The 11,898-nt window shown below is 44.6% G+C and overlaps 1 protein-coding gene across 1 annotated transcript in view; it reads right to left on the bottom strand.

Annotated features, from left to right (window-relative positions):
* Positions 1 to 1,605: 1,605 nt before the first annotated feature.
* The window catches only part of GPR153 (G protein-coupled receptor 153), a 34,343-nt gene continuing 24,050 nt past the window's right edge, over positions 1,606 to 11,898 (bottom strand). Inside the window, exon 6 of the mRNA XM_020975105.2 lies at positions 1,606 to 10,370. Within this exon, the coding sequence (XP_020830764.1) occupies positions 9,579 to 10,370 (792 nt within the window). The 3' untranslated portion in view covers positions 1,606 to 9,578. The remainder of the gene's footprint in view (positions 10,371 to 11,898) is intronic.

Genomic DNA, 11,898 nt, shown 5'->3' with positions numbered 1-11,898 from the left:
ATAACCAGCATTTCTAGTACAATATTGAATAATAGAGGTGATAATGGACATTCTTGCTTTACCCCTGATTTTATTGGGAAGGCTTCTAGCTTATCCCCATTACAGATATTGCTTGCTGATGGTTTTAAATAGATGCTACTTATCATTTTAAAGAAAGCTCAATTTATTCCTATGCTCTCTAGTGTTTTTAATAGGTATGGGTTTTATAGTTTGTCAAAGGCTTTTTACACATCTATTGATATAATTACATGATTTCTGTTGGTTTTGTTATTGATATGGTCAATTATGCTGATAGTTTTCCTAATGGAACCAGCCCTGCATTCCTAGTGTAAATCCCCCTTGTGACATATTGCTGTCATCTCCTTGCTAGTATTTTATTTAAAATTTTTGTATCAATATTCATTAGGAAAATTAGTCTATGGTTTTCTTCCTCTATTTTTGGTCTTCCTGGTTTAGGTATCAGCACCATATTTGTGTCACAAAAGGAATTTGGTAAGACTCTTTCTTCACCCATTTTCCCAAATAGTTTATGTAGCTTGGGGATTAATTCTTCTTTGAATGTTTGGTAAACTTCACTTGTGAGTCCATCTGGACCTGGGGGTTTTGTCTTAGGGAGTTCATTGATGGCTTATTCAATTTCTTTTTCTAAGATGTGGTTATTTAAGTATTCTATGTCATCTTTTGCTAATCTGAGCAATTTCCATTTTTGTAAATATTCATCCATTTCATTAGATTGTCAGATTTGGCATCTAATTGGACAAAATAGCTCCTAATAATTGCTTTAATTTTCTCTTCATTGGTGGCTAATTCACCCTTTTCCATTTTTGATACTAGTAATTTGGTTTTCTTCTTTCCTTTTAAAAATCAAATTAACCAATGGTTTATCTATTTTATTGGGTTTTTCATAAAAGCAGCTCCTAGTTGTATTTATTAGTTCAATGATTTTCTTACTTTCAATGTTATTCATCTCTCCCCTTTGATATGAAGTGTTTCTATTGTAAACTTGTGCTAGGGTTTTGTTAGGGAAGGACATAACTCAAGCATTGTTAGTGAATTTGGAGTCAAAGAATGTGGGTTCAAATTTCAACTTTGTCACTCACTACTGTGTGAGCTCTGACTAGTTACTTTATCTCTGGGCCTCAGTTTCCTCATCTGTAAAATGAGGGAATTGGACTAGTGGCATCTTAGGTCCCTTCTAGCTTTAAATCTATGATCAAAAAGAAACTGAGGAGGAGAAGGGGGAGCTGGACTAAACAAAGTTCTGATCCTGTCCGTCAGTCTGTCAGTCACCTGGGCCCCGCAACTGAGAGTATCCTTCAGTTAGTCAGTCAGTCAGTCAGTCAGTCAACAAACTTTTATCAAGTGTTTACTATGTGCCAGGCACGGTGTTAAGCACTAGGGATACAAAAAAAGGTTAAAATAGTCCCTTCTCCAAGGAGCTTATGTTCTAATGGAAGACAGCATGCAAACAACTATGTGCAAATAAGCTATATACAGAATACATTGGAGCTAATCAACAGAGGCAGGCACTAAGGGGGATTGGGAAAATCTTCTTGTAGAAGGTGGGATTTTAGCTGAGACTTGAAGAAAGCCAGGGAAACCAGATGGGTATGAGAGAATTTTAATCAGGACGGACAGCCAGTGAAAATGAGTTGAGTTGGGAAATGAAGTCTTATGGGAGAAAAAACAAGGAAGCCAACATCAATGGATCTCAGCGTATGTTGGGGGGAGTGAGGTGAATGAAAATTAGAAAGGTAAGGAGGAGCCCAGGTTATGAAGTGTTTTGAATGCCATAGGATTTAATATTTGATCCTGGATAAGATAGGGCACCACCTGAGTTTATTGAATGGAGGTCAGGGGGAGATGTGGTCAGACCTATATTTTGAGAAGATCAGTCTGACATCTGAGTGAAGGATGGGCTGGAATGGAGAGAGATAGCAGGCAGGTAGACCCACCAGAAGGCCATTGCGATAGTCTAGGCATTAAGCAATGAGGGCCAGCCCAATGGTGGTGGCACTGTTAGAGGAGAGAAGGGGGTGTCTATGAGAGATATTATGAAGGACATGTTATTGACAAATGTAGTAACACATTGGATAACATGTGATAACACAGTTGAGAATGATGCCTGGGTAACCGGAAAGATGGTAGTGGACTAGGAGCAAAGGCATTTGATGGTGGGCTGGCAAAGCATGATCAATGAAAGGATAAGAAGACAAGGAACTTGGGTGGAGAGGCTAGCATAGAGCTGAATTCACTCATCATAGCTATTACCAGTATCCCAGGTGGTGGCCTGGGAAATAACAGAGCAATGGAAGCTGTAATGACAATGAAGAGTAGGAGTAGGGGTTGAAAGATGGAATAATAAAATATTGTGATCAGATGCAGGAATTTCAGAGTTCATGAACATGAAAGTGGAACCCTTATGGGGATGACAAGGTCAAGGGTATGGCTATAAGTGTAGCTTAGGTAGGGTGGGGAAGTAGGTCAGGGAAATGAAGTCATTTGGGTTAACTGGGAATCTAGGGTATTTGAGGGAATACCAATATCTATGTTGAAGTCCCTAGTATGAAGGCAGGAGTTGGGGAGGAGAGAAAGACTGACAGCCAAACAGTGAACTCTCTGAGGAAGAAAGGGTTGTGTCTTGAGGGTGGATAGACAGCAGGGAACAGAATCTTGATTGGGTGATAAATACAGACTAAATGAATGAGTTCAGGCAGATCATCATTGGCAGAGGGCCAGGTGGCTGTTGTGGAGGAGGAGCAGGCTGGAGGATAAATTGGTACAGTGAGCATTATGGATGGGCCTTCTCACGGCAGGAAACAGGAAGCTGGGGGATGGGGGTGGGGACGGCACAGGATAGCTTCGAGACAGGAAGAGCCAGAAGTTGCAAAGAGTTGACTTGATACTTGCCTAATGGCTCTACTATTAAACTAGGCCCAGATATTATATTTCAATGCTAAAATGACACAGGTCACAACTCACCCACCTCTTCTCATCCTGTGTAGCTCTTACACACAGCTGTGCCATAAATCTTCCACAGGGTGGCCACTCGACAAACTGAGGGCCTCCTTCTAGGTCTCTTAACATTCTTAACGCAGCATAAGTCCTTTTCATCACCGGTTGATATCTCTTACTCTTGTTATATGAGCTTGATGGTATAGTGGTTAGAGCTCTGGGCCTGGAGTCAGGATAGACCCAAGCTCAAATTTGGCCTTGGACACTTGCTACCTGTGTGACCCCTGTACAAGTCACTTCACCTCTGATTCAGTTTCCTCAGTTGTAAAATGGAGATAATAGCCCCTACCTCCAGGGGTTGTCGTATGGATCCAATGAGATAATATTTGCAAAGTGCTTTTCAGATATTAAAACACTATATGAATGTGGTTATCATTATTACATGATTGGCCCATCTTTTCAGGTTTTATCTCTTTGATGGTATCTTTTATGACACTTCTTGTGTGCATTCATTTTGGTAGTATGCTTCATACTACCCATCATGGGTCTTTCTATTACTTTTAGGTGCCCTGGAATTTGGAGTCTCTGGAAATCACAGTATTCTGTGCTTTGCAGATATATAGAATCATAAGAAGAATATATGGCATCAGAAACATGAGCTTTTGTTTCAGACAGGGTCATTGAGAAGGCTGTGACGCTTCCCAAATGGCTTCCTGCTCTCTTCCTCAAATTCAATTACGGATGAAGTTACTGTTCCTCTTCAGTGTCTAAGATATATGTACTGATGGACCAGCTCTATGGGTTGTCTAGCCAATTGCATATCATAATTCTGACAAGAGGCATCCTTCGTCCACTTTGTTTTTCTTGTGTGAATGTTAGACCAACTCTCTTTTGCATAATTATGCATTTCAATTAAGAAACACTGGATCATAAGATGATAGATTTAGACCAGGGAAGGCCTTTAGAGGCAATCTAGCTCCAACTCTTCCTTGTACAGATAAGAGAACTAAGGCCATAGTCAAATGACTTGCTTAAGGTCACATGAGTGGTAAATGCTCTGACTCAAAATGTCTTTTTTTGGGGGGGGGATTAGGCAATGGGGTTAAGTGACTTGCCCAAGGTCACACAGCTAGTAAGTGCTATGTGTTTGAGGCCGGATTTGAACTCAGGTCCTCCTGAATCCAGGGCCAGTGCTGTATCCACTGCACCACCTAGCTGCCCCTAAAATGTCTTTTTTTGTTGAACCAAACTGCTCTCCTGTATCAGGACTTGATATAATCTGCTCAAAGTCAGCCACAAACAGGCCTGGATATAACCCTAGAATTAAAAACAACTGGGTTAAACTTTAGGACGTAGTGAAAAGCACATTAAACACAAAGCCAATGAACCTAGTTTCAGCCCAATTCTGCCATGAGTCAGCTATCTCTGCGCAAATCACCACCTTGTTTTATCCTCTGTAAAGAGACTGGACTAGGTGATTCTTAAGCTCTCTTTATCATTGAAATTCTGAATAGAATCAATCTTAACATGGGTTACTGAATAAGGGAAGCCCAATCTGGCAGAAAAGGGCATGGGACATTGGGGCTGGAACCATCAAGACCTCTAGAAAAGGTAATAGAGATGTCAGCAACGAAGGTTATGAAGCCCAGGGGAGGAGTCTTTAGGCAGAGCCTCCTTAACCAAAGCTTCTAGGGCAGGTTGGAAAAGTAAGAATGGGATTGGGTGAACACTGATCTATCAAAGTCAAGACTTTTGTGGTTTCTCTTAGGACGAGAACCCTTAGTTCTGTTAAAACATTGATGCTTATGTTTCACATTTTCTTATTTCGCCCCCCCTAGTTTTCTCCTCTTGAAAATTTCTACATTTGTTTTGGTTCTCTTCTCTACAGTGTCCCTCAGTGAGCTTATGAGCTCCCATGGGTTCACTTATCTACAGGTGACTTCCAAATCTACTTTTCCAGCCTTAATTTCCCTTCCTTTCTCTCTCTCTCCCTCCACTCCCATGTCACTAAATACCTGCTGGACATCTACTTTTTTTTCCTTTTGGTTAGGCAATGAATGGGGTTAAGTGACTTGCCCAGGGTCACACAGCTAGTAAGTGTTATATGTCTGAGGCTGCATTTGAACTCAGGTCCTCCTGAATCCAGGGCTGGTGCTCTATCCATTGCACCACCTAGCTGTCCCTGGACATCTACTTTTATAAGCATCTAAAACTCAACTTTTTTTTTTTTTGGCGAGGCAATTAGGGTTAAGTGATTTGCTCAGGGTCACATAGCTAGTAAGTGTCAAGTGTCTAGTCTGAGATTGGATTTGAACTCAGGTCCTCCTGACTCCAGGGCCAGTACTCTATCCATCGCACCACTTAGCTGCCCCTAAAACTCACTATGTCTGGAATGGAACTTGTGTCTGCTCTGTCACCCTCCACCTCACAACCATCCCTCTTCTGCACCTCTTCACTTCAATTGATAGCACCATAATTCTTGTGCCTGCCCTCAAGAAGCTGACATCATAACGGAGACAAGATGGAAGAGGAAAGTGGTCAGTAGGGAAGGAAATTTTGTCTAAGAAGACAGAGGAGTGGTGCCATAGGGCAGCTGATTGTTACATTCAATCGATGGGCAAGTCTTGATTCTAATTCTACAGCATTTCTGGAATTGGTCCCCTAGTCAACTCACACAACCTTTCCCCTGATTTGGCTTAGGGGATAGAGCAGTAGACTTGTAATCAGGATAGAACTGGGTTCAAATCCCACCTCAGACACTGACTAGCCATCTGACCCCCTGGCAAGTAATATTGTCTTTCTGGATTGGTTCTCTGATCTATAAAATAGTGGTGTCTATCACATAGGCTTTTTATGATAATTAAATGAGATAACTGTAAATCAGTTTATAAATGTCAATGATTATTCAGGCCTTTATCACCTCTTGCCTGGACCTATTACAAGAGCTGCCATATTGGTCTTCCCTTCTTTATCTTTTTTCAACAGTCCATTCTTTGTGCAGTGACCCAATTAGTATTCCTAAAACACAGAGCTGACCCTTACTTTTTAGGTTAAAATACAAAATCCAGAGTCTGGCATTTAAAGTTCTTCACAATCTAACTTCCATCCACCTTTCCAGTTTTAATTAAGAATACTCTCTTTTGCACATTCTCTATTCCAGTTAAACTGGCCTGCCAACTGTTCCCCACGTGTAACATTCCATCTTCTGCCTGGGAGACTTGGTAAAGTGGCTCCCTGAACTCTGGAATGCCTTGTGCTGCCACTCTCCTACCATCCCTAGCTTCTTTCAAGAGAGCTAGGATGCTTTCTGCTCTGTGAAGCCTTTCTTGACTCTCCCCTCCCCCATTACTAGTGGTCCCTCCCTCTAGAAATTACTTTCTTTCTTTATATTTACTCACGTGTGCCCATACTACACATTTGCACATTGTTTTGAGTACAAACTTATCTAACCCACTATACCTAGACCTAGCTAAGTGCAGGCCATACTTCATATCCCACACTGCCATCCACCCCAGGCACCTTGTGTGTGTGCCCTGCCTCTAGTGACGATAGCCAAATAAACAGTATCATTGCCACTGGCCTGTGGCTCTACTCGCCAGTTCCTAGACCAAAGCTTCCTTCGTTGCCCCTCTCTTTCCCATAGGGGTGGTCTCTCCCATTGGATTTAAGTTCCTTCAAGACATGGACAATCTCACTTTTGTATCTGACACATGGTAAGGGTTGAAAAAATGATTTTCAAGTTCAATGCCCTTAATAGAATGTAAATTTTTGAGGGTTTTCATTTTTGCTTTCATTAGTCCCTAACACACAGTAGGTACTTTGAATAAATGTTTGTTGAATTGGCCAGAGGTAAGGGGGATTTTGCCAAATGTTAGAGGAAAAAGATTGGAGAAGTGGAAGAGACCCTGAGAGCTCAGACCTAATGTGGTGGTGACTACCTCAAGTTCCAATGAAGGAAATGGCTCTGGCTATAGGGAGGACCAGTCAGCTGGCATCAAACAATTGGTCCCCAGAGAACAGTATGTTTTCTGGCCCTCGGACATATTTTATGGGTAGTATAGTATAGTTGAAGAGCATTAGACTTGGAATGTCTAAAAACCCAAGTTCAAATCCCACATCTGACACTTACTACTGATGTGACCCTGGGCAAAATACTTAATCTTTCTAACCTATCTGTAAAATGGGGAGAATACATATAAGATCCAGCTCATAGGACTGCTATAAAGTAATGTGCTATGAAACTCTTAAATGGTCTAATATTATTAATTCAATGGGCTCTGTCCAATATGGTACGAGCAAGATGATTTCTCCACCTGAGGGTAACTGGGGTAGATTAGGGAAGCATGAAGCCAGGCCTATAAGCCAAGTGCAAACCTTCCAGGGGGAGTTTTATTCAGTCCTGTACAGAAGAGAATTGGCAAATTGTCCCAAAAAAAGAAGGAAGAAAAATTATAAACAGGTCCCCAGTGCTCCCCACTTTAGGGTAAGCAAAGACAAATAAATCACTCTGGATAGACAAACCAGTAGAAAGACATTTGGGGTGCATCAGACAACGTGGATGCAACAGACTCTTTACAACTGCAAAATACATACACACAGTGTACTTCGAAGGAGTGGTGTGAGCCCCATAAACACTAGTGTGAACATCACGGTCATTGTGCAAAGGAGGAGGGCCCAAACCTGGAACCCCAAATGCGACAGCAGCCCCTAGCTGGCCAGCACCCTGGCCTCTCCCCACCAGGGATGGATATTTCTGCTGGAGTTCTAATGTCTGATTTCAGTAAGATGTAAACACCTCCAGTTGAATGTCTAAGCTCCTTGAAGGGAGGAAGGATTTCTTTTCCTGTCTTTGTATCCCCAGGGGCCCAACACAGTACCCAGCTCAAAGCAGGTGCTTTATAAATAAATGCTCCTTGGATGAGATGGTTTTTTTCTAAAATTGTGTAAAAACTGGGTTCAAAGAGTTGGGATTTCGTGCCCTGACTGCATTAGCCTCTAAGTATTGCCATGTGACTGTTTTGATGCTATAAATGTGTGTGGAAAAATAGACAGTATTACAAATTTTAAATAATTGCTTAAAGCCATATCTTTCCCCTTGCCCTGGGTTGAAGGGAAGCAGGAAGCAGTCACTTACCCCAAAGGAGGTCGCTGACTGACCAACATATGTTCAGTCCTTAAAGGCACAGCAGCATTTTCTGGAGAGGGGCCTCCAGCTCTAAGAAAATCAGCCACAGTCGGATTGCTATTTACACTATGTGTGTGTGTGTGTGTGTGTGTGTGTGTGTGTGTGTGAGACCCCCACTCCCAGCCCACCCCCCACCCCCATTGTGACTGCAAAGAGTGACCTGAGAAGTGTGGTCCCTCCCGGAAACCGAAATCCCTAAACTCCTCCCTGCTCAGGTGTCTTTTTAATTGCTCGAGAAGGAAAGATTCAGGTTAGCCTTTGTACAGACTGGGCTTCTGTGGACTGCTCCCCACCTCTTGCCCCCTGCCCTTGGAGATGCTGCAAGGCTTGGGCATCTCTGCTCTGATTTGGGGTTGAGACCCAGGGAGTCCTGCAATGGTTTGGAGAAGGAAGGCCTATCCCCTGACCTTCAAGCCAAGCCAGAATGGGAGAGGAGGACTGAGCTGTGGGCTGCTGGGAAAGGCTTCCTGGAATGCATGGTCCTGGCCTATGTATTGCTCAATGCCCTGATGCTGTCCCTTTTTCACCCAGGACACCCACTGTCTTGCACGCTCCCAGCTGGTGATCATGAGGGGCAGTAGAGAATACAGATATGGACATCTGGACATCAGTTCTCCCTAGACTGGCCATCCCAACTGTTACCCCACTGCCCCATTCTGCACACACGAAGGACATGAGTCCTCACCACAGCCCTGAGAGTTAAGTAATTAGTATCCCCTATCCTTTACAGATGGGGAAACTGAGGCAGAACAGGCCTGAGGCATGTGAAGAGGGAAACGGATTTGGGCTTTTGCATGCCCCTGTGCTTTTAGAGATCCCAGAGAGGATCTTTTCTCTCCTTCCATGGACCCAAGGGGTGAGCATACAGGGTTGGGGGAGAAGGGTGGAGCTACAGTTAGTGGAAAATGGATCGAGTAGAGTGAAGGCGGGGAGAGGGGAGGAAGGAAGAGGGAGTGGGGAGACAGGGGAAAGAAAAAGGGAAAGGAAGAGGGAAGGAGAAAGGGAGAGAAGACCTCATGATCTTGTTTCTACCCCGCGTGGGATTCTCGGCTGCAATGCCAGGTTCCTCCATGCCAGCTCACCCTTCCCTCTTCTCTCCTGCAGATCTGAGCTCAGTCTGCATGCAGCAGAGCCCTGCCTTTTGCCCTTGGGTTCCCAGCCTCCACGGGTCTGCAGTTCCTCATCTCCAACTGGAACCAGCAGCTCCAACTTTAGCTCCGTTGGGCTTCTTGGCAGGGGAGGGGGAAGGAGGAGAGAGAGCGATTCTTTGGTGTTTTTACTCAGCTCCAACTACCCCAAGGCCTAGGCCTGTGTAATAGCAGAAGAGGAGAAATCAAGAGCTCATTGACCTTTCTCACCCCTGGCCCATGGTGAGGGAGCCTGGGTGTGAAGGGCCAGATACTCTGTGGTGGGGAGCACCACCCTTCCCCACCATCCACTAGGAGGCTGAGCCCAGGGAGTCAGAATGCAAGGTGATGTACCCCGAGGACTCGGAGGGAGAGCTCAGGAAGCTGCTGTTGCTGCCTTTGCCCCCCACTGGCCTCAAGCTCTCAGAGTCCCCCCAGGAAGCACTCAGGCTCATCCGAAACCTTTTAGAGTCTGCGTCTAAACCAGGCTGGTGGGCATCAGGGGGAGGAGGAGGCTCTTCACAGGCAGGGGCCTCGCAAAGCTCAATGTGGATGGAGCCCTGGTGATGTCTGTTGTCCACAGGGAAGAAGCCTGGGGACTGGAGGTCCCTAGCCTGGAAGGGTCCTGGAAGTGCTAAGAGGCATCCATGACCCTGGCCGGAGAACCGGCTCAAGGCCTGCGGCTCCTTCCCAAAGTCCGTCAGGGTGAAGTGGGAGGAGGGGCAGCCAAAGGCGTCGGGAAGCACAGAGGCAGATGCAGAGCGGGCCGGGCTCCGCAGAGGGCTGGCCAGAGGGGACTCGTCGATGAAGCTTACCACCTCCTCTCGGCTAAAACAAGCCAGGTCCTGGCCACAGACCTCATCTCGGGGGAAATGGCGCAGGGACAGGAGACTCTCCACCGACCTCCGACGCTTGCGGTAGGGGGTGACTTCTGAGAAGGTCAACAAGCTGCCCCGACGACGATCGGATGGGGAGGGCAACACCAGGTGAGCCAGAGTGGCCATGTCTTCACTTGAGCCCCAGGGGCGGTGCAGATAAGCAGGCAGGGGGACTGTGGGCCACATGTCTGTCTCATCATGGGAGTACCGCCTAGTGGGAGGAACCTAGGGACAGGGCACAGTAAGAGAGGTGATACAGCACCCTGGACACTTCTCTCTCTCCCATCTACCTATCTACTATTTCTCTATCTATCCATCTATGTGTATCCATATCTCTGCAATCCATCTGTCTCTACATATGTGTCTCATTTATCCATCCATCCACTATCTATCCATTCATCTATTTCTATCCAACCATGTCTATCAATCTTTCTAACCCATTTCTCAACATATTTAATCTATCTACCCCTATATCTAATCTATTCCTCCACATCTAGTGATATGTCTCTAACCCATGTCTCTCTCTAATCCATCTATCCATCCATCTATTCATCCATCCATCCATCCATCCATCCATCCATCCATCTCTCTAATCCATCCATGTCTATTGATATCTCTCTAATCTATCTCTATTTCTTTCTATATCTATCCATCCACATCTATTGATATCTCCCTCATCCATCTATCTCTACCTATAATCCATCCATTCACCCACCTATCTATCCATCCATCTATCGTAGAAGTTCTTAACCTTTTTTTTTTTTTTTTATAGGCAGCCAGTGGTGCAATGGATAGCACTGGGCCTGGAGTCAGAAAGACCTGAATTCAAATTTAGCCTCAGACACTTAATAATTGTATGACCATGGACAAGTTACTTAACCTATGGCCTCAATTTTCTCAACTGTAATATGTGGATAATGTGGATAATAATAGCACCTCCTTCATGGGGTGGCTGTGAGGATCAAATGAGATAACATAAAAGAAAAAGGACTTTGCATAGAGCTCAGCACATAGTAGGTGCTACAAAAACGATTAATTCCCTTGTATCAGCAGCCCCTTTGGCATTCTGGTGCGGCTTTTGGATGACCCCTTCTTGCAATCATGTTTTTAAATGCATAAAATAAAATATATAGGATTACAAAGGAAATGTATTAAACTGAAATAGTTATCAAAATATGGTTGGTTTTTTTTAAACAACCAAATTCATGGACCCCAGGTTAAGACAGCCTGATCTAGGGGGAAATAGAATTAGCTATGACAGGGAGAGGGAGACCAGGATTCGAGTGCTGTGTGACATGAGGGAATATACAGGGTTTCTGAGCCTGTTTTCATTTCTAGGGAAGGATGTTGCCTGTCTTCTTGGAACATGAAATGAGTATGAAAATAACTTAGGAGAAGGGCATAGTGTTCAGAGAGGCAAGATAGTCCCTGGGGGACAGTGGTTCCAGTGGTCCAGGCCTCAATGGGCAGTCTGAGTCCCTTCCTCCCTCCCCGCCCCCTTATTTCCTTCCTTCCTCCCTCTTCTTTCCTTCCTTCCTCCCTCTTCTTCCTTCCTTCCTCCCTCTTCTTCCTTCCTCCCTCCCTCTTCTTTCCTTCCTTCCCTCTTCTTCCTTCTTCCCTCCCTCCTCTTCCTTCCTCCCCCTCTTCTTCCTTCCTTCCTCCGTCTTCTTTCCTTCCTCCGTCTTCTTCCTTCCTTCCTTCCTTCCTTCCTTCCTTCCTCCTCTTCCTATTTCCTTCCTTTCTTCCCCAACTC

The sequence above is a fragment of the Phascolarctos cinereus genome, unplaced genomic scaffold (genome assembly GCF_003287225.1).
Source record: "Phascolarctos cinereus isolate Bilbo 61053 unplaced genomic scaffold, phaCin_HiC Scaffold_726;HRSCAF=1367, whole genome shotgun sequence".
Classification (NCBI taxonomy): Eukaryota; Metazoa; Chordata; class Mammalia; order Diprotodontia; family Phascolarctidae; genus Phascolarctos; species Phascolarctos cinereus.
This window is presented reverse-complemented; position numbering and strand designations above follow the sequence as displayed.